At 32.0% G+C, this 26,080-nt stretch overlaps 11 protein-coding genes across 11 annotated transcripts, besides 3 other annotated features; 6 read left to right on the top strand and 5 right to left on the bottom strand.

Moving 5' to 3' along the window:
• Positions 1-536: 536 nt before the first annotated feature.
• On the bottom strand, positions 537-2,433 carry TVAGG3_0347620 (GTPase activator protein; the record flags this gene model as incomplete). Its single annotated transcript, XM_001308422.1, has 1 exon — positions 586-2,433. One exon carries the CDS (start codon positions 2,431-2,433, stop codon positions 586-588), a length of 1,848 nt encoding a protein of 615 aa, XP_001308423.1.
• Positions 2,434-3,067: 634 nt separating this feature from the next.
• On the top strand, positions 3,068-3,348 carry TVAGG3_0347610 (Chain e 40s Ribosomal Protein S30; the record flags this gene model as incomplete). The annotated part of the gene is made up of 1 exon (XM_001308423.2): positions 3,079-3,267. The coding sequence occupies one exon, from the start codon at positions 3,079-3,081 to the stop codon at positions 3,265-3,267; it is 189 nt and encodes a 62-aa protein (XP_001308424.1).
• A 115-nt stretch (positions 3,349-3,463) lies between these two features.
• Positions 3,464-5,898, bottom strand: TVAGG3_0347600 (nicotinamide riboside catabolic process; the record flags this gene model as incomplete). The annotated part of the gene is made up of 1 exon (XM_001308424.1): positions 3,547-5,889. One exon carries the CDS (start codon positions 5,887-5,889, stop codon positions 3,547-3,549), a length of 2,343 nt encoding a protein of 780 aa, XP_001308425.1.
• Positions 5,899-6,556: 658 nt separating this feature from the next.
• Positions 6,557-7,314: a mobile genetic element.
• A 713-nt stretch (positions 7,315-8,027) lies between these two features.
• Positions 8,028-8,264, top strand: TVAGG3_0347580 (N-acetylmuramoyl-l-alanine amidase family; the record flags this gene model as incomplete). Its single annotated transcript, XM_001308425.1, has 1 exon — positions 8,028-8,264. One exon carries the CDS (start codon positions 8,028-8,030, stop codon positions 8,262-8,264), a length of 237 nt encoding a protein of 78 aa, XP_001308426.1.
• A 24-nt stretch (positions 8,265-8,288) lies between these two features.
• Positions 8,289-8,504, bottom strand: TVAGG3_0347570 (uncharacterized protein; the record flags this gene model as incomplete). Its single annotated transcript, XM_001308426.1, has 1 exon — positions 8,289-8,504. The coding sequence occupies one exon, from the start codon at positions 8,502-8,504 to the stop codon at positions 8,289-8,291; it is 216 nt and encodes a 71-aa protein (XP_001308427.1).
• A 225-nt stretch (positions 8,505-8,729) lies between these two features.
• Positions 8,730-21,403: a mobile genetic element.
• Positions 10,293-11,054, top strand: TVAGG3_0347560 (uncharacterized protein; the record flags this gene model as incomplete). The annotated part of the gene is made up of 1 exon (XM_051230980.1): positions 10,293-11,054. The coding sequence occupies one exon, from the start codon at positions 10,293-10,295 to the stop codon at positions 11,052-11,054; it is 762 nt and encodes a 253-aa protein (XP_051100710.1).
• On the top strand, positions 14,015-15,835 carry TVAGG3_0347550 (phage tail repeat-like family; the record flags this gene model as incomplete). The annotated part of the gene is made up of 1 exon (XM_051230979.1): positions 14,015-15,835. The coding sequence occupies one exon, from the start codon at positions 14,015-14,017 to the stop codon at positions 15,833-15,835; it is 1,821 nt and encodes a 606-aa protein (XP_051100709.1).
• TVAGG3_0347540 (uncharacterized protein) lies at positions 16,432-17,278 on the bottom strand (the record flags this gene model as incomplete). The annotated part of the gene is made up of 1 exon (XM_051230978.1): positions 16,432-17,278. A coding segment is annotated over one exon (847 nt), but the record flags the coding sequence as incomplete, so codon positions are not given.
• On the top strand, positions 18,905-19,419 carry TVAGG3_0347530 (organellar and viral DNA polymerase type B; the record flags this gene model as incomplete). The annotated part of the gene is made up of 1 exon (XM_051230977.1): positions 18,905-19,419. A coding segment is annotated over one exon (515 nt), but the record flags the coding sequence as incomplete, so codon positions are not given.
• TVAGG3_0347520 (uncharacterized protein) lies at positions 20,384-20,647 on the bottom strand (the record flags this gene model as incomplete). Its single annotated transcript, XM_051230976.1, has 1 exon — positions 20,384-20,647. One exon carries the CDS (start codon positions 20,645-20,647, stop codon positions 20,384-20,386), a length of 264 nt encoding a protein of 87 aa, XP_051100706.1.
• Positions 21,404-22,294: 891 nt separating the features above from the next.
• Positions 22,295-26,080: part of a mobile genetic element that runs on past the window's edge.
• On the top strand, positions 25,106-25,903 carry TVAGG3_0347500 (MULE transposase domain-containing protein; the record flags this gene model as incomplete). The annotated part of the gene is made up of 1 exon (XM_001284059.2): positions 25,106-25,903. One exon carries the CDS (start codon positions 25,106-25,108, stop codon positions 25,901-25,903), a length of 798 nt encoding a protein of 265 aa, XP_001284060.2.

The following is a 26,080-nucleotide window of genomic DNA, read 5'->3' as shown; positions in this document are numbered from 1 at the left end:
CGAGAATGACAAAGTTGCAAGTCAAACAAGAGGACTTTCTATATCTGCAGTGTCTTTGGTTATTCAATCATTTGACTTCATTTTTTGTTTTTTTGTGACACTTCTCAATTTATTGGAATAACGAATTTTACATTATTCACCATCAGGCTTCGTTTGTCGTATTTCGATTAGGTATGAAAGAATTTACTAAATTTATTAGCTGATAACCAATATTTATCATCTTCGATGAACAATATTTTAACAACAAAGAGCGAGAGTATTGTGATATAATTACCACATACTTACATAGTGTAAATGTTAATTATTCCATTTATCTTGTCGAAATTGTATTTACGATTCTTTCACAGACCAATAAATAAGAAAATGCGAATTACATTTGTGAATGCATTTCTAGTTAAAGTGAAATACAATGTATAAAATGCAACAGATCTAAATATTTTCTATCTTCTATCTGAAATAATCAATGGATTGTTATATACTTGCAGCAGTGTGAAGAAGGTTTCATTAGTGTATTAAAAATAAGCATAATGTATTATTTAAAAGAGACAATAAAAAAATCCAATTTTATTTCTATAGTTTCTAAAATCACAAACGAGCATTTTCATCGAGCTTGGACTCCACTTCACTCCAGAACTCCAACACCTGATCGTTATAAAGGAAGTTCTGAGCGAATAATGGGAATTCGAAATTGTGAAGTCTGCAATGTGAACCAGGGTTAGTTAACACGATGTGTAAGTTCTTAGCCATCTGAATATATCCATCCATGACTCTGTAGTCGACTGGCGGAACTGATGGTCCTTTGTATTTGTCAGGAATTGTTCCTAGTAACTTGAGTGAAGTGATTCTTTCGTTATTCTTAAGTGAAACAATGACTTTTCCGGCATCGATGGATGTGATTGGTCCAGTCATTGTAATTGTCTCAAGCTTGGATTCCTGTGCAACTACTTCTGCAAGTTCATTGAAACATGAGTGTGTTGCGAGTTCATCATTGGTGTCTCCGTTGAATGACAGACTGATATTGATTGGATTGCACTGTCCATCCTGGGAGCGAAGGAATGAGAACAATTTGGATAATCCGAAATCTGACAAATTAGATTTTTCAATTTTGAGGGAGAACAAAGGCGAATCTCCAAGGAATGAGATGATTGCTTCAACAGCATTGTCATCAAATGGATTTCCGGAGAGATCAAGCTCTTCAATGCCTGCTTGGTGAAGACCATCTAATAATGTTTTCAGGGAGTCGTTATCGATGTTGCAGCCTGAAAAATCTACTTTCGTGACAGGAGCACCATCAAACTTTGACGCTTTGATGAACCTTGGCATGTCTCTGACTGCGACATTTAACCCAAGTTTGGAAGCCCACTTGAAAACATCGCATGGTGCTTGTAGTTCGAAATATGGTATTGTGGCGACCCAGCAATTGCCAGTTCGGCCGAAATCGTACATGGATAAAGTTAGTTTTTTGCTGAATTGGCCGTTACTTGGTTGATGCTCGAGGGTATCGATGAGAGTTCCTAATTGGTAGCTTTCAAGAAAACCGATTCTGACATCAGTCAATGTTTCTGTGTTACGAATTGCTTCAATGAGATCTTTGAAATTAATTGAGTTCCAAACAGTATCTTGAACATGTGGCCATGCAATTGGTAATTTGTTCGTATTCAATCCGTTGATTATAATTGTCTGGAGCTTTGATCTTTGAATGCTTTGGAAAAAGAGTTCAATTAATGTCTCATCGACCTTGCATCCACTAATATTTAATGCAGTAAGAGTGGAAATTCTCTCAATGCATTGAGAAAGAGCTTGTAATTCCAAAATATTATACGAAACATCAAGCTCTTCAATAATTCCGCGATCAGTAATTGCCTGTAATAGGGCTAAGATACCGTCCTTCCATATCTGATTGTCTGCTACTGAAAGAGAAGTGATATTCGTTTCTTTGATTGCTTCTGCAAGAGCTATAGCTCCTCTATCAAACATTGAGTTGTTATCGAATCTAACCACTTTTAAGTTCTTCGCTGTTGGAAATGCTTTAACTAGAGTAACCATAGAATCAGCTAAAATATCACAGCCTTCCATTGATAAATATTCTATATTAAGGTTACTTGTGAGTGCTTTAGATAATTCTTCGCAGCATTTCGCTGTCATTAAGTTCTTATCGAGAGTTAGTTCTTTAATTTTAGATTTAGCGAGTGATTGGAAGAGTGTGCATGATGCACTTTCTGTTAATCTGCATTGTGTAAGATTTAATGATGTAAGGCAGTATTCTTCGTTCGTAAGAAACATAGAAAGAAGACCTGCAGTGTTTTGGCTAACATGATTTGTTGAGAAATCAAATTGCTCAATATTTGGCTTGAGTTCCCTATCAACATAGGCATATGCTACTCTATCCCACATAAACTGGCCAGATGCATCTAGGGAATTCGATGTTGCCATAACTTAAAAAAAAATTAAATCAAAAATAATCGTACTTCAATTATCTTTTTTCAATCATTTCGTGCTTTCTTTACGATTCTATCAAACACCTGTACTAGTTTCATCCAAGAATGGATGTTTTCGACTCATGCATCGATCCAGCAAGCTTTTTTTGTAGAATTATCTTATTTAATGAAATTATCGAATTAACAATGTATTGTATGGTGATTATTTCCTTGAATTTGCGTAAAACCTTCCATATCCAATGAAAGTCTTTTATTATTCTAAATTTCAAAATGCAAATTAAATCAAATCAAAATATTAAAGATATGTATTGAAGCTTCATTGTCAAATAAAATAAATTACAAGCTTTGAGAACTATAAACTTTTAAGATATCCTTTTGATCATTTATTTTATCTAGAAGTAAAATGGATAGCTGAATATATTTGTTTTCCATTAATTCCATTTGGAATGCTCAATCATTGCTATGCAATACTTGGATTTTTGAAAATTTATCAATTGTTTAGATAAATTTTCGATTTTTATTGAGAAAAAACATATCTCTGAATAATTATGAATCTTAATTTTATGCTTTAAAGCCATTTCCATTTTATGAAGGGTAAATTTGCCCTCCTCTCAACTGTTTGGTCTGGCCTTTCAATAACATGGGTAAGGTCCACGGTTCCCTCGCTCAGGCAGGCAAGGTTCGTTCTAACACACCAAAGGTCGCAAAGATGGACAAGCCAAAGGAAGTTCGCGGCCGCGCTCGTCTGCGCAAGATCTACAACCAGCGCTTCCTCGCTGTTAACCCAGATGCCAAGCGCAAGACAGGTCCAAACAGCCAATCTCAGTAAGTTGCTTAATAAAGGTTGAAATCTTTTAAATTGCTTCTCTACGAAATAATACTTTTTAAAATCATCGACAATTACTTTTACATAGCCTATACTCCTACTATTCGATACTTGATATCTCATTCCAAGATACCAAATTTTATCACTTTTTTTTACTATGTAAAAAAAATATATGATTTGGAATGAGAATATAATAAATTTTTTAAAAAATCTACTTTTTCCATATGGTAAATTGTTAATAAATATAAGTCCTTACTGTTTCAAAATAGAAGTAAGTTCACTTTAGAATGCCTTAGCAATGATTGAAGGATCGATGGTCCAAGCGCACATTGGGCATTTAACAACCATAGCGATGTGAGTGTATTTACCCTCAGAATGGCGGACGATTGTTGAGTTGACAGCGCCGAACTGGTTGACAGTGCCGCAGCCCATCTTGCCTGCAGCAGCGACGTAAGCTTCTGTAGCAACGTTGAGGCTTGGAACGTTGAAAGCGACAACGTTCTCAAGTCCCTCAACTGGCTGGTAGATGTGAGCAAGATCCGGGAATCTTGTTCCGAACTTGTTGGAGCCCATAAGTGGGGAAATGCCAACAATGTTCATGTGGTCAATGACGCAAACAACCTGGCCTTCCTTGATTGTGTTGGGGATGACTTCGTGCTTCTCGTTGGCCTTGTTTGGTGTAGCGACAACGCAGCCGAGGCCGATGACGTGGATCTTCTTCTGAGCGTAAGCACGAAGAAGTGTGCGGTCGGCGAGGGAGACGTAAACTTCCTTGCCTTCGATTGTAGCGAGGTGGAGCTTCTTGCCCTCGATTTCAATTTCTGAGTTGAAGAATTTCTCGAGAGCCTGGTACTGAGCGGACTTGTCGCACTCGACAACGATGGCAGCAGTAACGTCCTTGAGCTTATCAGCGATAGCCTTGACCTGATCTGGGCATTCCTGCTTATTGACGATGTGGGATGGAGCATCCTTCCACTCAATGCCCTTCTCAGCGCCAGCCTTGAATGAAGCCTTGAGCTCGCCAGAGTTCTCAACCTTAGCAAGGGATTCTTCAACAAGCTTGGCAACTTCTGGAGCAGCAGCTGTTGTAGCCTTGACGATCTGCTCTATTGTTGTGCCTTCAAGGAGGTGAGCATCGAAGGCGCCATCGATGATACCGACAACCTTCATCTTGAGGGCAGCAGCGATCTCGAGACCGACTGTAAGGCCAAGTGTGGCGTGTGTAGCTCCAATAACTGTCATAGCCTTGCCTTCAGCTGGTGTCCAGAATTCTGGGCCGTGGTATGGAGCAACGATGGCTGTGCCTTCCATGCCCTGGTGTGGCATAGCGCGTGGGACAACGATTGGGCGTTCGAAGAGTGGGATAACATCCTTGATGTACTTAACGCCTTGTTCGCCGAATGAGCCAGTAGCGAATGTCTGGATGTACTCCTTAGCGCCGAGCTTGGCGAAGAGGTTAACAAGGTAGTATGTGGCGTAGTGGTCGAAACCGCAGTAGTCGTAGATTCCGTCAACAACAGCGACGTTCTTGCCAGCGAGTGTGCCGATCTTGATCTGGGCGCGTGTGTGCTGGAGGGCTGGGAACTTTGGAAGGTCTAAGACAGAGACTGTGACCTTAGCTTCGACTGGGACAGAGTGTGTACCAGCGAGGACGATGGCAGTGTCGATCTTTGTCTCGCCAAAGAGAGCAGCAGCGGCCTCGATTTCAGCTTCTGTGACGAAAGCTGATGGCTCTGCGCGTGTGATCTTGCGGCCCTTGTCGCCCTTGAAGACAATCGGTGGGATCTCCTTGAGCTTTGGCTGGAGTCTCATGATTGTTGTTGAAACAAGCTTCTTCATGCCTTCTTCGCCCTTCTTTGCGGCTTCAGCGACTTCAACGTGTGTAAGTAGCTTGCCTGTGATACCGGCGGCTTTGTTTGTAACGAAAGACATAGCAAGAATTGGAACGCCGATTTCCTTGGCGGCAATGACTTCAGCAACTGTGGACATACCGAAGTTTGTGCAGCCGAGCTTCTTCTGGCCCCAAACTTCAGCGTGGGCTTCGTATGTTGGGCCCATGTTGTATGTGTAGTTGCAGCCACGTGTGGAGAGGTTGCTCTCGACGGCAACGTCGTGGATGACTTGCTGAGCTTCCTTATCGTACATTCCGTTTTGAATAAGGTGGTAGAAGTCCTTGATTTCGAGTGGTTCCTCTGTGTAACCACGGTGTGTGAAGTTAAGGTGATCAAGCATTGGAGCAAGGTCGCCAACTTCTAATAATTCGTCGCATGTGCCAGCGGCGTTTGTAAGAATAACAAGTCTGCAGCCACAGCCACCAAGAAGACGGATAGCGAATTGGATTTCGTGTGGATGGAGACCTTCGTACTGATGAGAACGGCCAGAGAGGCAAAGGACCTTAACCTCGCCAATCTTGCCGAAGATAAGGCATCCAGAGTGACCTGGGACTGTAGTATCGAGCATACCTGGGATGTTCTTGTATGGGATTGTGATTGGTTCAGCAAGCTCTTGTCCGTATGATCCAAGGCCAGAACCAAGGACAACACCGACCTCTGGTGTGCCTGTGATTTGGCTCTTGACAAATTTGATAGCGTTGTTTAAGCGCTCGGCGTATTCGTCAGCAAACATTAAAAATGGCAAGAACGATGAAGCAATCCGATTACAAATTGTGCTGTTGACGATTATTCTTCTCAAAAATTGATAGCTTGTAGATGATACTCAAATTTGAAAGATATCTTTAAATTCAACAGTGTAATTAATGGATAAATATTTCTTATCCAAAAAGAAATTGATTTGAATTGATAAAAAAAAATGATTTTTTCAAACCAATCTCAATTTTTTTGAAAATATTGAGAGCATGATGATGTTATATCAGAAATATAAATTAGAAAATCATGTTTATTCCTAATTAGATATATAATTCGGATGTTTTCGTCCAAAAAAAAGTTGTTATTGATGAATTGAATGCCAAAAATTGAAGACACTACTTGAATTGACTCTTCAAGATTTCGAATTCCTCCTCAAACTATTTATTTCACCAATTTTAACACTTAATTGTTCAATTAGCTGCACAACATTTCCTAATTTGGATTTAATTTACTTTCAAAGTTCAAATTATTATGCTTAAGTTTTAATGAAGCGGCTATATTCATAAAATCCCTCAGAGGTTTAATTACTAATTTGTAATCATAATTGCATTCGTACGTTTCAACAAGGACATTATTGCTAAATGTTGGCCTTATGCATTATAAGAACTCTGATAAAATGCATAGCATTTATTCTAATTGAATCAATAGGTAAAAAAGGGGGTTGGCGTCCTAAGGCGTCCTAGTGTAAATTTCTCAAAATTGTGATATTTACATCACATTTTTGAGAGGTTTATGGGCGTCCTAAGGGAAAATTGAATAGCTAGGGCGTCCCGAATTTTCATTCTAAGATTTAAATATATTATATACTTAAGTATAATACAAGCAATATAAAAATTAAATTTTTATTATGTTAACTTATAAGAATTTTTTTTGAATTATCGTTGATTTATTGTAATCTTTCCAGGCTATACTTTTGAAATCAACTTTACCTGTCATACGCATTAATGTAGTAGATGTCCAGGTGTAGCTATTATATCCCAGCAACATTGGTATTTTATCATTGTAAGATATCAAAATGAAGCGTTTTTTCAGATATAATTTTTCGTAAATTTTTCAAAAATAAGATGGTAAAAAAGCCTCGACTTGCTCGAAAAATAACACTTTTTTACTTGTAAAAATAACCCTTTTACAGCATGGGCAGCTATTCAATCACTATTTCTTTTTCTAAAAGTATATTTTTCAAAAAAATTAAGATCAAATTCGACAATTTCTTGATGAAAGCAAAAATATTACACATACTTCTAGATGCATGGGATAAAATATGCAATTATCCAATCAATTCGCATGATTTGAAAAAAAAATATAAATTTGATAAAAATGTAGAAATTTTTTTATTTTTAACTTGAGATTCGATTTTTTTTGATCCAATTTGTGAATTTTTTTTGATCGGAATTTCAATTAATTTAGTAGTATATGTTGACGGGTTGTGTGACTTTTTTTGTAAACGTAAGAATTCATACAATATTGAACGATTTTGTATCATTTTTTTTAACATATGAAGTAAAAAATGTATGATTCTTACGGTTTTTATTCTCACGTTTTTGAATAAATTAAGATTTAAAAAATTTTCAAAATTGTAAGACATTTACACTCAGCCCATAATGAAATAAAAGATAAAATTTTTTTTTAAAAAATAAACTTTAAAAATTCATGTCTCAGAATCAACATTGAACTTTAAGAAGCTAATGATTATTTGAATTTATGAAATCAATTATTTGATTCATTCTTTCTTCAATCTCTTCTATTCTTTTTGTTAAATCATCTATTTTCATTAATGAGGTGATTCTTGATTGAGGAATAGATTTCAAACTAACCACTCCTTTTATTTTTGAAATTTTGAATCCATCAACTTTAAACATTTTATTCAATTTACATGTTGTCAATTCTTCAAATAATTTTTTATTATTAGCATAATAGTCATTAAATTCTTCAACAGATGAAAAAATTTTTATTTCAGTAATTGGTTTAACAACGTTTATTTTTTGTTGAACATTTTCACTTTCATTTATTTCTTCCTCCTCTGTTTCATTTATTTTTAAAATCGGTTTCATTTATCATTAAATAAAAATTAGAATATAAGTGATGGAATATATTTTTTTAATTAATATTAAATCAGAAATGGCGGCAGGATTCTTTAAAAAATTATGGGATGGAATTAAGAAAGCTGCGGGTTGGGTTCATAAAAAGGTTATTAAACCTGTTGCAAACTTTTTGGCACCAGTAGCGAAAACGGCAGGAACTATCATAGGTGGAGTATTAGGTACTAAAGCAGGTAATCCAGCGATGGGAGCACAAGCAGGTAACGCAATTGGTGGAATTGCTGAAGGAATACTTAATAAAATAGGAGGTAAATAGTGGAAAAATAAATAAATATTATTTTTATCTTAGTATCGGTTGAAGTCTTTGATAAACTTTTTCTCCTTTATTTAAAATTTCTCTTATTGGGGCAGCTTTTGGCGTTATTGATTCAGCAATGTCACTAATTGCTTCTTTATTCTTAAATATCCAATTTGCTCCTTTCTTCATTGTTTCCCAAACTTTATGCGCTCCTCTTTTTACTTTATCCCACAGTTTCTTAAATATACCTGCAGCCATAGTTGATTATTTCATTAAAATTAAAAATTCATTTTCATCTTTTAATTTTGATTTTTTATTTAATAATAAATGACGACTAACTATTTGGTGCCAAACACTAAACCGATTAATGGAAATGTGTTTCATTCATTCGAAAAGATAAATGAAATATTCGCAAAGAATGACGGTAGAAGATATTATAGAGAACTTGAAAGTTCATGCTATGACTCTGATACTCCATATTTTGATGATAAACAAACTCATTTAAGAATTACAAATCCGGCTCATGATGTGAACCAATTAGGTGACACATATATTAAACGCAAAGTTAAAGCAACTCTAGTTTCAAATAAAGCTTTCACATGTGATGCCGCTTTTAAATGCATGCGTTTATTCGTTGGTTACAAATCATCAAATCAAAGCTTTAAACAATTAGAAGTAGAAACCGAAAGAGGTGATGCCGGTTATCTTCAGATGGATTGCGCCCGTGAATCTTTCGCATTTGCAACATATAAACCAAAATCAGAAAGGAAATTTAAAAAGTTTGTTCATTCGTTATATAATAATGTTCAAAAATATGATAACTCAGTATGTGGTAAATATATTGACCCTTCAGAAGTTTTCAAGAAAGCAAATGAAGAAGTTGATATCACTTTTGATATGATTATTCCGGTAAATGATTTGTTAGCATTTCAGGCGTTCGATGATTATCCTAAATCATTTGGTGAAATCATTCTTAAATATTATGTTTTCAGGGATACTTTAGTATTTTGTCAGGTTGACCCGTTAAGAGTTGCTGATTTACAAAATTACGTTTATGAAAAGATAACTGATGAAAATTATGAAAAGATTATGAATCATGTTTATAAATATGATCGCAAATTCCAACAAATCGGACTTCCTGCCAAATTAATTACAAGCTTAGCCGCTACATCTGCTGACGCAACAGTTGATGACGTTATTATTTCATGCACAAAGATGGAAGTTTTAGAGGATAAATGCATTACACCAGGATACGGTTTAATTGAAGAATCAGTTAAAGCAATACCACGTTTATTCAGTAAGGAAGATCCATTCATGATTCCAGCTCAACATATTGACGTTCGTTCACTAAATGGAGGTTGCATCACTCCTGAAGGTATTAGCTCAGATTTCTCATACGCTCTTCATAATGTTACAGATGTTGTGTTAACATTTCCAAAGAATGCAATGCAAAGAACAGTTTTAGAAAATCCAATGCTTCGAGGTCTTCAGGTCACTATAGATTCCAGAAACTTCCCCGATCAAGCGATGACCACAGTGGGTGACATATTCTTTACACGTATGCTTCAAGCTTCTGATTTAGATGGAGTGAATGAATGCACAGAAGAATACGAGGACTCATTAACTAGACCACTGAATGATGATAATGGCACGCCATTAGCTAGAACATGGAAAGACCAAACTTCATTCTTATGCACTATTCCAGTTCAACGTGATGGAGCGGGTATATTCTTTGATGGATTAGAAACTTTCAACTCACAAGTTACAGTACAAGTGAAAGCTTATCCAATCATTCAAGGTGAAAATGACACTTACTGTTCAAAAGTGACAAATCCTCCTCAGGTTTGGTTTACTAGGACTACGTATTGGACATGGACACCGGATGAAGGTTTGAAATATCATCCAACAGGTACACCACCACAGTATAGAAGTTCATATGATGAAATATTGATGAATAGAAATGTTTAAAATTATAAATTTATTTTTGATTAAATGAATTTAAATTCTGAAGAATTAACAGATGTATATAATACATACGTAGATGATATGATTAATGAAGCATTGAGTGATAATAGAAATGCTCTATCTAAGGAAAAATTAATGAAAATTCCATATTCTGAATGTTACTTAAATTCAATCACTGCAGCAATTGGTAAACAAAATAAAGGTAAAACATTAACGATATTAAAACAAATTATCATTATTGCTAACACTTCCCCCCATTCACATGTGTTAATTTATATCAACCGTTCAGGTTCACCTTCAGATGATACATTTGAATCTTTAAAGCATTTAATCAAAATTCCAATTATTTATTTATCACAAGAAGAAGCAGAAGATTATTTAAAAAACTTTTTAATGTATAAAGAATTATATAATACAATCAAGAAGCAAGGATTAGAGGATAAAATTATTGATAAACAACGGGATGAATTATTTGAAACACTTTCTATTTCAAATTTTGATAGAGAATTTTTGCATTCACTAATTTTTCTAGATGATGCCGTGAAATCAAAACTAATAACTAATGAGAAATCATATTTTAATCAGTTATTAACTCAATGTCGACACATTCAGTGTTCATTCTTTATGGCTGTTCAATATTTCAAAGCATTAAGCACAAACATTAAATCAAACCTGTCCACCCTTTTCATTTTCAGTGGTTTTAGTCGTCAACAGTTGAACGTTATGCTTTATCAAGTGAATTTACCAATGAGCATTAATGAACTTTACACACAATATCAGCAATTAGGTGAACATGGAAAAATAATAGTTGATTTAAATAAAGGAGGTGTTAAATTTGATTAACTTTTTATAATTAATTTTTATTTTTTATTTATAATTAAACATGACAGAAATAGCAAATCTTCTACAGGTTCCATTAAAACAAGGGACAAACAAAAAGGGTGCATATTATAATAGAACTATGAAAGTTCCAGATGGAATGAAAGAATTAGTTCATATTGTTGCTGGTCTTCAAAAAGATGTTAAACAAATGAGAAACGTTTTAACATTACCAGAAGCTCAAGCATATGCCAAACGTCATGGTCCAAATTGGGAAGCACATGAAGCAGACATTACAGGACCAAATGGAAAACCTGATGGTATAAATGAAGTTTTCGTTACTGATGGTCAAGGTAATATTAAAGTCATAAATGGTTATAAATTAACTGTATCTGATTATCCTAAACGTAAAGCATATAATGAACGTTATCCTATGCAATTTGATGAAAATGGAAAAGCTGTTAAACAATACATTGGAGAAGGTGAAAATGGTCCAATTAATTCATACCATCTTATTCCATATTCTTATTTCAATGAAGAATTAAATGCTGTTGAAGAGGGACCGGATGGATTACCACGATATGTTAATCAGTTTGATGGTCAATATGCAAATATTAGACCTGAAATTCCAGCTAAGAAATTCTTTAAAGTTGCTTTATTCGATCCAGTGTTCAATGAACAGAAAGAAGCAATGAAAGCAGAATTTAAACCAATTCAAGTGGCAAGAATTTCTTCATCTTCACTTTCAGAAGCGTTCAAGGAATTGATAAAGAAACCACTTTATTCTCAACAAGGTTATAACTTTGATTTAATTAAAGAAAGTGATAGACGTAAATTAGAAAAATCAGATGGTTTTAAGAATGCATGTAATGAAATGATTAAAGATATTGTAAATGATAAAATAAGACTGGAAGAAACTCAAAGCAATATCAATAACATAATTGGTGCAGTTACAAAGAAAGTATAAGCAAACAATGATGAACCTTGGGATATTACCGTAACAACTAAATAAAACTTTAAATATATTTTTCTTTTTTTTATTCAATTATAAATGAGAAGACGTTTCACAAGTCAAAAGAACACAAACGCAAAAGCAGAGATTACGGTTGGTTATAACGTAAATGATGATAAATCACGAATTATTTAAAATGTTAAAGTTAATGTTAGCCCTGAATTAACAAGGTCAGCAACTCAACCAAATTTATTAACTCGTGACTTACCGAAGAATGAAGAGAATGAAGAAAACCATGAGAATGGAGACCCAATCATTTTATCTGAACCCGGTAAAGAACCTGTTGAAATTCCCACTTATCCAACATACCCCCCACCTCTTTCATCAAACATCGAGAACCCAGGAATCTACGATTCCAGTCGCAATGCGCCATATAAAATAGACATTAATTCTGAATTAATGAAAATTTACCGTGATATAATAATTAATAATTATGATTCAATAATAAATTTAATTGATCAATCCGGTTTAATTATTTTACCTTATGAATCATTAATTCACATTATCGCCATTCTTTGTGATGTTCAAGATTCAGACGTTAAGATTCAATTTTTCATAGATGATGAGGTTTCATGCTGCGGAACAGTTGCAAAAATAAATCCTATAAAGGATATTAGCACAATTAAGATATCAAAGAACGGAACAACAACTGAACTTCATTTAACATATAATGATATTTATAATAAAATAGTTGATGAATATAAAATATCACTTGAAAAATTCTTTGTTAAGGCTATTTAATATTCAAGCATTAACATTATCGAATAATAATCCTTTGAATCATAATCAATAATAATTGACCTTTCACCAGTTTCTATCGTTTGTTTTATTTCTTTTTGTTCCCCGCTATCCGGATCGGTCATTGTAATTGTTTTTGTTATAGTATCAGCTTTATCTTTAACTTCAATCTTTTTCCCATCGGGATATTTAAACCAAAATTCCAAAAATTCGATATTGTCAATCTGTTCATATTTTAATCTATCAATTACATTTTTAATACCATCTGAAAATCTTATGAAATGGTCATTATATGGGTTTGATTGAACTAAATTTGAATGAAGTGAAATATAACCCGATGATGAATATGACATTGACTCATATTTTCTGAAAACACTAAAATTTATAACATGAATGAATTTCTTATTCGTTGAATTTATGAATTCTTGAGGTAATCTTATTCTAGTTTTATTTATCACTGGAAAATAACGCTTTACCATATTTTTAATCGTAATAAAAATGTCAATTATCAATATTATTTCGAATAATAGCTGTGAATTAAATTTAACAGTTAGCGGAATTTATAATGTTACTCTCGTTTCTGTGAGTGGTAAATTTAATCCCATTCTTTTAGACCCTTCAGATTATATATCATTTATTAAAGATGACCATGAAAAAACGTATGATATGTATATAAATAATGTGATAACGAAATGGGATATTAACATGATTTTAAGTTATTTAAATGAATCATTTATCGTATGGTATGAAGAAAATTTTAAATCAAAACCCGATAAACTTTTTGAACTTGATGAAATAAATAACCTTATTAAATTTCCCGCTGAAAATTAAATTTTGTACTCCTCATCTTCGTTCATTGTTGGGGATATTAAATTTTGAAAAAGATGTTGGGGATGTTTTGTATTCTGACACTGGTTCCAATTTCATTTTAATCAAATGTGATAAAGTTAATACCCCAATGAGATTTTCACATCAAACATTAGACCCTAACTCTTACCCATCAATACAAAACATTTTATCCATCAACTTAAACATATTTTCTTTATCATATCCGTTTCAATTATCCGGGAATTCATTTATTCTTCATTCAAAAGATTTATCAAATATTAAATTTAGAATAACCGACCTATTTGATTGTGATTTAGAATTCATGAATGAAATATTATGGCAATTTCAAATAGAAAAAATAGGTGATGAGATAACAGATTAAATATTTATTTTTTAATCATAATAAATGATTAAACAACAGCAACCACAGCAACTTAAGACACAAAGCACCCAGGTCCTTCAAACCATTACATACGCCATATATGCATATAATTCAAAGACGGCAGAACAAACGCAAAGGTTGAAATATGGAGATTTGGAGATAGTATTGAAAAATGACCATTTCGAATTCGTTTGCAAGGGTGGTGCAGTGATATCAAATATAAAAGAAATTTTATTTATGAATTCAAAAATTAAAGGTATAACGGATGATATAACATCAATTCCACCAGAAGAACAAAGATATTACGCATTAAATGCATTTCCTAAAGTTTTGAAGATTAGAAGATTTAATTTAAATGAGGAATTCATAAAAGGTTTCCTAAATGACATAATGAAGAAAGCAGATAAGGAATATGTGGATAGTGAGTTAAATAAGAAGGCAGATAAGGAATATGTGGATAGTGAGTTAAATAAGAAGACAGATAAGGAATATGTGGATAGTGAGTTAAATAAGAAGGCAGATAAGGAATATGTGGATAGTGAGTTAAATAAGAAAGCAGATAAGGGATGTGTTGCTGCTGTGTTAGAGAAGAAAGCGGATAAGGAATATGTGGATGAAAAAGATAATGAAATTAAAGAAATGGTTGAATGGTATCATGAATGGACATCAAAGATTTTAAAAACTAAAGCTGATACAGGATGGGTTTCAGGATGTTTAGACCTTAAAGCGGATAAAACATATGTTAACGATGAGTTAGAGAAGAAGGTAGATAAGGAATATGTTAACGATGAGTTAATGAAGAAGGCAGATAAAACATATGTTAACGAAATATACCAAAGTTTGATAGGAACAAAAAATATTGAAACTATTGTTGGTGACTTTTCTGTCAATGAAGAAAATAAATATTTTAGATGGCAGTTTGTACACTCCTTAAAAAATGGTATACGGTGGAAACTCATTCCGAAAAATAACAATGAAATGTATGTAAGTTATAAAAAGAATGATGACACACAAGTTAAAGTTCCATTAGACAACAACTGTTACTTAAACTTATATGGAGACGAACAAAAGAAATATTTAAGAGTTTATGAAATGGCAGATATGACATTGCCTGACCCAGCTCCAGCACCATATTATTATGACTATGGAGATGATGTCAGAACACCACATATAGATGAACAAAAGTTAACATTATATTTAGATTATTATAGATATAAAAGATATAATGCAATAGAAAAAACGAGAATAGTATATTATTATACAGATGACAGAAATAAATATTATAGTCAAGATTTTACCTACCCTGAAAACATAAGATTATATTATAAAAAATATTCTGACACAAACCAGAAGAAACCTGAAATAGTTACACTATATCTTAAGTTCAAAAGAGACAATCCTATAATATCTCATATGTTTGATTTAATGAACCCAGTGGGTTCTATTTATACATCTATGGATGCAAGAGGTCCTCAAGTAATGTTTGGTGTTGGTGCATGGGAACAAATAGTTGACAGGTTTTTGTATTGTGCAAACTCTTCAAAGGAAACCGGTGGTTCAAAGAAAATTACTGAAGCAAACCTTCCACCGCACACTCATACAGGAACTACAAACACATCAGGTAATCATACACATTCATTAAGAGACCATCCATTATACAACTCAGAATATTATGCTGGCAATGACGTTTTATCTCCAGGTTATAACCATTCAGCAAAAAAGACTTTTCGACCAACTGAACCAGGAGGAAATCATTCACATACTTTCACAACAAATCCAACAGGCTTGGGTAAAGATTATATGCCACCATTTATGACTGTATTCGCATGGTACCGCATTTATTGAATGTGCTTGAGCCTACTTTGCAGGCTTACCGCGTTCATTGAATGAACTAAATATATTTTATGTTTGGAATTAATTAGGTAATGAAGTAATGAATGAACTGCAGAAATAAATGTTTACGTTAATGTTTACAGGTTATTCAATAATGAATTATTTTTGAAGAACTGAAGGTGCTACCATGTTACCATGTGCTACCAGGTCATTTAACTTCTTTTAAAAAATGAGACAACATGACATTTAGACAACACAGCAGGGGAAGGCAGTTATGAATTATTTTTGAAGAACTGAAGGTGCTACCATGTTACCATGTGCTACCAGGTTAATTAACTTCTTTTAAAAAATGAGACAACATGACATTTAGACAACACAGCAGGAGGAAGGCAAAAATAAATTATTTTTGAAGAACTGAAGGTGCTACCATGTTACCATGTGCTACCAGGTCATTTAACTTCTTTTAAAAAATGAGACAACATGACATTTAGACAACACAGCAGGAGGAAGGCAAAAATAAATTCCAATCATACTTTATAAAGCATCATTTACAGGTATTTCATCGTCAGTAAATGAATCATCATTATCGTTTGGTTCAACCTGTTTATATAATCCTTTCATTTCTTCTTTCAAAACATAACACCATGTTTGTTTACCGTCTATTCTTCTATGTTTCCTATCACATTTATCCTTAATACTCATTTGGAAATTCTTGTCTTTCATGTCTGATGGTTTGCAGAATAGAGCATTTTCACACGTCATACCTGCACACAATTCATCATAATGTGTATTTATCCATACATCTAAAGGATTTGATGATAATTCTATTAAATCTTGTTTGGCTTCAGTCATCGGTATGATTCGTACATTAAATGATGAAAGGTCATATTGCATAAAATATGTTAGTAAATTATCATAAAATTCCTTAGTGCATGAATCCATTAAATTCTTGAAGTAATCAAATTGACCCTTGAATTTACCATTAACTCTTAAAACTACGTATCTTCTGTCTCCAACTTCAATTTTGACAGGGTAGACGTTGTTAGTTACGAAAATGAAGTTTGCAACGTTCTGAGCTGTTCTTCTGGGTTGATTCTTTTCATTAATTCTAATCTCATTATCCGTAATAATTGATTTCAAAGCGTTGAAGTTTGCGAGTCTGTCTTCACCTACATTCTTGAGTTCATTAAGTACAAGAAACATTTTATTTTCAACAACCGAATTGAAATTACCCGTTAGCTCACTTATTTCAGTAATGTTTTTACATGAATAACCAGCGAGAAGTTCAGAAATAATGTCTGTAAATCTGTTTTTACATGTTCCCTGAAGTCCTTTCAAAATAATTGCTGTTTCATTCTTGATTCCAGGATGTTGAATCATTGATGCAATCCAGCCGAGAAGGTATTTATACATTTCATCGTTATTATCACAAATGGCTTCTTTAATGAAATCCATAAACATCTCAATTTTTGAGTAATCAGGCTTTTCAAGAATGTTGTATTTATAACCCTGAAACGTTGAGAAAACATCTGGGAATCAGATTTAAAGCAAACACCCTTAACGGTTAATGAGGATAATTGATTTAGTAGTACATCCCATGCTGTTATGGTTTTACCTTCTTCTTTAAATAATTTAATCATTTTGAGTGACTCTTTCATGTTTGATTGAAGAACGAATGATATTTGATTCATTTTGTCGTGGATATTATAGTCCTTTTGAATGAAATATTTGTTTCCACAATCTACAAAACGGATTACACGTGATAAATCCTCAATTACTTCAGAACTGTTTTTATACTGATGATTTTCAGCCTTGCGTCTAATATCTGTTATCAAAAACGAGTCATCAAGTTTTATATCAAATGTTATTTTTGGCTTACGTAATAAAGGTAAAACATATTCATCATAATATTCCTTTTGATAAAGTTTTAGAATCTTCACCAAAACAAATGGAGAAGTCATTAAATGTGCATATCTACCACGTGCTTTTTCAAAATTACTTTTTGCATTTTCTGTTAAACTGCAGAAGTTATAAACGTTATCGTATGCTTCATTAATTAAATGATTAGGTAACGAATTAATTGCTTGAAACAGTGTGAATAATGTTATTTCTTTTTCTAAATTCATGTTTCCACCGTCATTATGTACTTCAAAATCACAGATGCCATCAACTATGCTCTGGGCAAGTTTATCGTCAATGTTTACATCTTTGTTTTCATTTATACTCTTTATTTCTTCATTCTTCTGTTCAACTCTTACCTTAATATTCAAATCATTTAATATATCGTTTACTGTTCTAGTTAATGTTGAATCATAACTTCCACGAATGAATGAGTATGTTTTGATTGGTTCTGTTGCATTCTTGCGAACTCTTGAATCAGCCATAACCACTAATGAACGCTTTGAATCATCCATAGAAGTCATTATGTCAATATCATAATCATTGCAGGAATAACATTTAATCATTCTGTTCGAGGTTGAATAGAAGAAATTAGTGTTGCAATAAATGTGAAGACCTCCTGATGCGGTTTTAACGATAACATCTTTATCCGAAAGTTTTGATAAAATGTCTTTTCTAACTGTTTCTTTAAGTTCATCATTGTTGATTTATTGATATCAACATCTATAATCGTTAAATTTGAAATTTTATTTACTAATAAAGCTGTACCAGTTTTCCTTCCTCTTCCTCCATCATGTTTGAGGTAGTTATGTAAATCAATCTTGTTTTCACCAATTCTTTCGTTGAGGGTTTTAGTTTCTGCCACAACTAATGAATCAACTAATGAATCAATAACTTTTTCATCAGAAATGATATAGTTGCTGTTGTTGTTTGTTGCCGTCATTTATATAGGAATAAAAAAATAAAAATAATTTTAAAACTAACTTTATTTTTGGGCTACATCAAATTTTCTATGTTGTTGTCAAAATGTCATGTTGTCTCATTTTTTAAAAGAAGTTAATTAACCTGGTAGCACATGGTAACATGGTAGCACCTTCAGTTCTTCAAAAATAATTCATTAGTTAGAAAAATAACGCTAATTTTATTTTTATATCTTTTTTTATTTTGTATGTAAAGACAGTAATGTCAAACATTGAGTTTGAAACAGTTAGAAAGATAGACAATGACACCAAAGTGGTTAGAATAGGTGATTTAAACGTAAGATACTCAAAGAAATACAACAAATATTCTTTGTCAGACATTATATCTCCATCTGAAAAGAAAACAAACGACTGGGTTAGAAATGCTTCTACTCAGAAAATTTTGACAAGAAATCCTGAGCTCATGATATCAGTAACATTTCATGGAACAAGAGCATATCTTATAGACAAAAGTCTTATACCAATAGTTTTGTTATGGTTAGACCCAGTTGTTGGATATAACTTCATAACTTATGGTTCATTCGACTCAGAACGTTGCAGTGAAGGCTTACTTTATATCGTTCAGAAACCGAAGGACTTCAATACAAAGAGATATAAGATAGGAAGAACATATAATATAACTCAAAGATATGACAGTACAGTCAATAGAGTCAAGGTTGTGTTCGTTAATGATATGAGAGCTGCAGAAACAGAACTACTTGAAAAGTTTGAGAAAAGGTATGGTGCTCCCATGAAAGGTAAAGAAACGTTTGAAGTAGATGAGATAGATAAAGCTATAAAATTATTTGACGAAGTTGCTGAAAAATACATGTAAAGCGTTTATTTTTGGTCTTTTGTGAAAGTCAGAAAAAATAAAGTTAGTTTTAAAATTATTTTTATTTTGTATGAAATAACAGATATGTCAACAACAGAGAACACAACAACTGCTATCGTTCATGAAGCCATTAATGAAGAATACGAGTACATACAATATAACAAACAACTTCACCTCATTCGTTCGGTCAAAGATGATATGTACCAAATGCTCTATTCTGCAAACCATCAGACATGAAAGACAAGAATTTCCTCATATGATTGCTTCCCTCGGAAAACCGAGAGAAGAGATTCCATTCGAAAATCGCAAGAGGGTAGAAATGAGGTGAAAAATTAGGTGAAATCTCACCTCTTCACCTAAACATTATTTTTGGGTCATTTACACTCATTACGATGAAGTCATGACAAAACATTTCCTATGTTGTTGTCTAAATGTCATGTTGTCTCATTTTTTAAAAGAAGTTAATTAACCTGGTAGCACATGGTAACATGGTAGCACCTTCAGTTCTTCAAAAATAATTCATAACTGCCTTCCCCTACTGTGTTGTCTAAATGTCATGTTGTCTCATTTTTTAAAAGAAGTTAATTAACCTGGTAGCACATGGTAACATGGTAGCACCTTCAGTTCTTCAAAAATAATTCATTATTGAATAACCTGTAAACATTAACGATAAAATAACTGATAACAAATTTTATTTTTATCATAAATGGATACCCCACAAGCTCAAAATTTACCACGAATCATAACAAGGGAGGAAATGATAAAAATGATGCAAGAACATGTTAAAAATAACAAACCACTAAAATTGAGAAAATGTGGTTATGCAGTAATGATGGAAAGAGAGATGTTGTCGAAGAGAAATAAAAATTAAATTTGGATAGAGTTTAAAAATTCATCTTTATTAAATTCATCTCTTCCAACCAATTTATTTATTCTATTAAATTCTTTTATTTTTGCTTCACTCAGTTTAAGGATTGAACGGTAAGTTTCTAATTTTTCGATTATTTCTTTATCGTTTTCAACCCCACCGCATTGCGGCTTCTTTTTGTAATAGCATATTTTTGATTTAATTCTGTTTAGTTTCTTTTTATATTCATCGTCTGGACTCTTGGCTGCTTCGTTGTCACTCATTTCTTACGAAAAAAAAAATTAAATATTATTTAAATATAATGGAGTAATAAAATAAATCGGAATTTCTATTAATTTATTGTCAACTTCAACTAATACATTACCGTTAATATATCTAACAAATTCAGCTATTGTGTCAAATCTTCGTCTTCTTTTTGTCATTGATTTATCAGTTTTTCCATAATCGAGATGAATCAAAACTTTATCCCCTTGTTTAAAATTCATGAGCCCCGAATTAATTTGTTCACGTTTAACATCATTCAACCTTTCCATTTGCTTTCTAATATATTCCCATTCTTTTGAAATATCATTTTTCATTTCCACTGGTTTCATGTTTATAGTTCTATGCCATGTATTATTGTAATAATATACTAACTGTTGTATGATGGAGTCATGATTTCCATCCCAGTATATCTGACCGTTAACCCCTAACGCATCTCTAAGAGTTCTCATTACCGCATCAACTATTTTATTATGAAACGTATATGGAGAGGATGAAAAGTAAAAATTAATTTGTGGGAAATAATGAGTCATAGCTGCCTGAAATCCTTTATCACCATCACCCCTTATATTATCTACTCTTTCATGATCTAGTAAGTATTGAATAGCTCTTCTTGTTTCCTGTTCTGTTTTCCCTTTCACTGGAATGCAATATAAATATCTAGTGTTAATGTTAATGGCAAATAAATAAGTAACGTTTCCTTTTGAATATTCCAGATGATCTATTTCGTATGAATATGGATATGGAGCAAATGAAGGGCGACTAAATTTTTCCTTTAATGGTTGAATTTTCGGGTCAATTGGTTTATTTAATATCTTGAAATCCTTTTTAAAATCTTTTTGCTTCTTAAATGTTTGAAATGGATATAATAAAGTGAATGATGAAGGATTAACTGAAGGAGGAGGCGGTACTGTCGTTGGAGGTTTTGGTGTTGCAGGTGGTTTAATTTTATCTGCTTTGATTTTGGATTTCATCACTTATATTCTAATTTTTATTTAATGATAAATGAAACCGATTTTAAAAATAAATGAAACAGAGGAGGAAGAAATAAATGAAAGTGAAAATGTTCAACAAAAAATAAACGTTGTTAAACCAATTACTGAAATAAAAATTTTTTCATCTGTTGAAGAATTTAATGACTATTATGCTAATAATAAAAAATTATTTGAAGAATTGACAACATGTAAATTGAATAAAATGTTTAAAGTTGATGGATTCAAAATTTCAAAAATAAAAGGAGTGGTTAGTTTGAAATCTATTCCTCAATCAAGAATCACCTCATTAATGAAAATAGATGATTTAACAAAAAGAATAGAAATTATTGAAGAAAGAATGAATCAAATAATTGATTTCATAAATTCAAATAATCATTAGCTTCTTAAAGTTCAATGTTGATTCTGAGACATGAATTTTTAAAGTTTATTTTTTTAAAAAAATTTTATCTTTTATTTCATTATGGGCTGAGTGTAAATGTCTTACAATTTTGAAAATTTTTTAAATCTTAATTTATTCAAAAACGTGAGAATAAAAACCGTAAGAATCATACATTTTTTACTTCATATGTTAAAAAAAATGATACAAAATCGTTCAATATTGTATGAATTCTTACGTTTACAAAAAAAGTCACACAACCCGTCAACATATACTACTTAATTTGTTGATCAAAAATGACCTCACAATGTTTGATCATAAGTGAAGTCATCTTCATGGGTATTTAGAAATTCCAAGAGAAATTGCTTATTTCTCGCAGATGTAATATCTGAGAAAATCGAATTTAAATATTCATAGAAACCCAAATCATTCTCCGGTTCGAATAATTCATCTGTTGCTTTTTCTGTTTTTTCTATGAATTTTAATAATTTGATTAATAAATCTTCATCAGGAAGAATTATTGCTGCATTTGTGATAAAATTCCATATTGAGGTAATATGGCAATAATTACATTTATAAAATGTAATTTTATCCAAAATTTTTTGGCAAATTCGCATAATAGCATTAATATTTGAAGCTGAGATTAAACCTGTGATTACTTCTGTAACTTTTGGAAAATCATCGCAATTTAATATCTCTTTATATTGAATTGAGAAATAAAAAAAATCAAATGGATTCATTTCTTCAATTTCAAGGAGATTGTAAAAATTGATAGAAGTGTTATTGCAACAAATTGTATTTGCAGCAAAAAATATCATTTGCTCGATTCCATTTTTGGAATAAATTTGCTGGAACAATGTTAAATTAAAACAGTTGCTTAATTTTTCTTCATTGTTTTCATAAAAAAGTAACAAGTTTGCAACTGAAATTTCAAAATTTTGATAATTGCCAGTTATTTCAGTAAATATATATATTTGCTTTTCTTCATCTAAAAATGGCAAATATTGATTTGCAATATTAACTAAAGTTTGGGATAAATTGTTCCAGTTTGATTTTACAATTTGTGAGCACATTATGTAATATGTAAATTTATCCGCTTTGTAGGAATTTAAAATTGTTTGTTGTTCTGTTTCAGTTAAATTACTGAATTTTTCAAGATTAATATTGTGATAAAAAATAGAATCCTTGAAACATTCTGATATCTTTTCAATGTTTAAAACGGATGCTAAAAAATGTAAAAGAACTTCATCAGTCACTGTGATTTTTTTGAAAAATTTATCCCAATTCAAGCATCCAATTGATCTTTCTGTCATTGTACTTATGCATTGATAAAGTTGATTTAATGAATCCGAAGAATAATCATTATGCTTGACTAGTTGAGTTAGTTGATACAGACTGTCGTCAGCCATTTTAAAAAAATGAATAAAATTGTATAGTAAATTATATTTGTGAAATTTGTGACGCTACATTCAATCTAAGACCAATATCTCAAAGAATTCCTCATTTAAGTATTACTTTTCATTGTTTTTTAAAAAATATCTTTGCTTATTTGTTCACTTTTTTGACATTTATTATATGCTTTTTATCATATTTCCGATGATATGAATATATATTCTATATAAGAATGACGCTACATTCAATCTAAGACCAATATCTCAAAGAATTCCTCATTTAAGTATTACTTTTCATTTTTGATTCAATTTTCGAACGGTTTTCGTAAATTTTGCATCATTTCATTTTTTAATGGGAAAATCATCTATATTTAATCAAAAAAGAGCAAACTTTACAGACGAAAATAAAATATTTATCAGGGAACAATCTGATAAATACCAAAAATCAACATCGAGAGATGAAAAAACGAATATAATCAAACAAGTTCTTCAATATTTTAATATTAAATACGCCGAAAATGAATCTAAAGCTGTCAGAAGATATTTTAGTTATATTGCAGTTAAAAATATTCCCGCAGTTACTGGAAAATATCCTGATACAATTGTTCGCAAAGATATGCTTTATTCGCATGATCATACAAATATTATTAATTCAAATATAATATTGAACGTTACTACCGTTGCATCGATCATTCTTGTCAAGCACGTTATTTAGTTAAAATTGAGAACAGTTCAGTTTCCGAAGATTTACAAAAGGAACATATACCCGAATGCAGACAATTTAAAAAGTTACAAAATGAAAAAAATGATCTTCATAAATCAATGACTCTGACAGAAATATACAATAAGGCAATGGCAAAATTTTCTGAAGACAACGGCACTTTTCAGCAGATTAAAAAATTTATGACAGAACTTGCTGTTGGTACTGATGAAAACCCATTAATTAAAGATTCATTGGTCAGGGAAGTTTATAATAAGTCCAGAAAATTTTCTGTTGGAGAAAAAATTACAGACGATGAAATTGCTAATTTTTGTTTAATAAATGGCGAGCAGTTTTTCATTGGCCATGATTTTCAAGCAAATTGTGAGACGATGTTTTTTGGTTTTGAGAAGGCAATTCAATTTGCAAAAGAAGCCACAGATTTATTTTGCGATGGAACTTTTAAAATTACACCAAAACATTTTCAAAAAGGACAGATGCTAACAATTATGATTTGTGAACCTTCAACAAATCAATATCTACCACTTTTATTTATATTCATGAAAAACCGCACATTTGAATCTTATAAGAAGGCATTTGAATATATTTTTACTGTCAAGGGTATTCAATTTTCAAAGCTAATTCAAATTCATTGTGATTTTGAAAAGGGAATGATAGAGGCACTTCAACAAATTTTCCCTAAAGTCCGTATAATTGGATGCCTATTTCATTTCAAACAAGCTTTACACAGGAAACTTGTAGCACTTTATACAAAAAATTTCAATACTTTACAAAATTCTTTATTTAAGCTATATTCTATTACTCCATTCATGTCTCATGAAGAATTTGTACTTACAATGCATATAATTAATCAAAATAAAGTTGATTCGATCAAAGATTATATTGATTATTTCAACAAAGTTTGGTTGCCGCACTACAATTTAATATCTCAATATAATAATGCAACTGCAATATTCACTAATGATTGCCTCGAGAGTATGCATTCAGAATTTTCTTCGTTAAAACATCCAAACATTTATGAAGCTATTAAGAAGATATCTCAAATCCAATTAGATAAATATAACGCCATCAAAAATAACCAGAAGATCGAGCGCCATATAAAAACCGTTATCACTGATAGCTACAAAAATTATATTCTTGACTGCTTTCAAAAAGAACTTGAGAAAACAATTTTTTCTATCAAACAATACAACGTAAGTGATCTTTCTTTGGCTCAGAACGAGATTTCTCCATATGGTTCCATAGAATCGAGTTCATTGTTCGAAAATATTCCAGTTCATGATGCAGATATACTCAAATCGATCGATCTAACAGATAAAGATACAATGATCACTAAGTTTATTAATGAAAAAAGAGAAAAAATTATGGCATTATTTAATGAAACATTAAATCATCCAGATTTTAATTCATCCACTCCAATTCAAACTAATTTTGAGCAAGCCGATACAAATCAAGGTTCAGATGCTCCAATTCGCTCCAAAAATTCAAATATTGCAGACTCTACAGATTTAGAACCAGAAAATCAAAACCATCCTTCTACAAATCAAATGTCTAGTAATCTAGAACATAAGCTGGACCTTCTTGATCATATTGAAAAACAATTATCGAAAATGCGCTCGTTATTGGGAATTCTTCCTACTACAAATGCTATTGTTGGGCCGTCAAAACAAGTTTCAGTTAATAGCAAGCAAAATTCTGAAAAAAATAAGAAAAAATCTTCCATAACAACAAAATCAAACAATAAAAAAACAAAATTCATCCGACAATCCTCCTAAACGTAAAGCTCCTATTTCGGAAAGGATTCTCAGCGATAATAACTTATATTTTCAAGTTCATCGAAAGAGATCGAAAAGCAAACGTTCCACATCTACAGAGAAAAAGAATTGATATATGAAGTCTAATTCCTTTTATAACTACTATATTTTTATTCTTATGACTAAAAAATAATATAT

Source organism: Trichomonas vaginalis, chromosome V, assembly GCF_026262505.1.
Source record: "Trichomonas vaginalis G3 chromosome V, whole genome shotgun sequence".
NCBI lineage: Eukaryota > Parabasalia > Trichomonadida > Trichomonadidae > Trichomonas > Trichomonas vaginalis.
The sequence above is the reverse complement of the archived record's forward strand: the minus strand, read 5'-3'. Positions and strand labels throughout refer to the sequence as shown.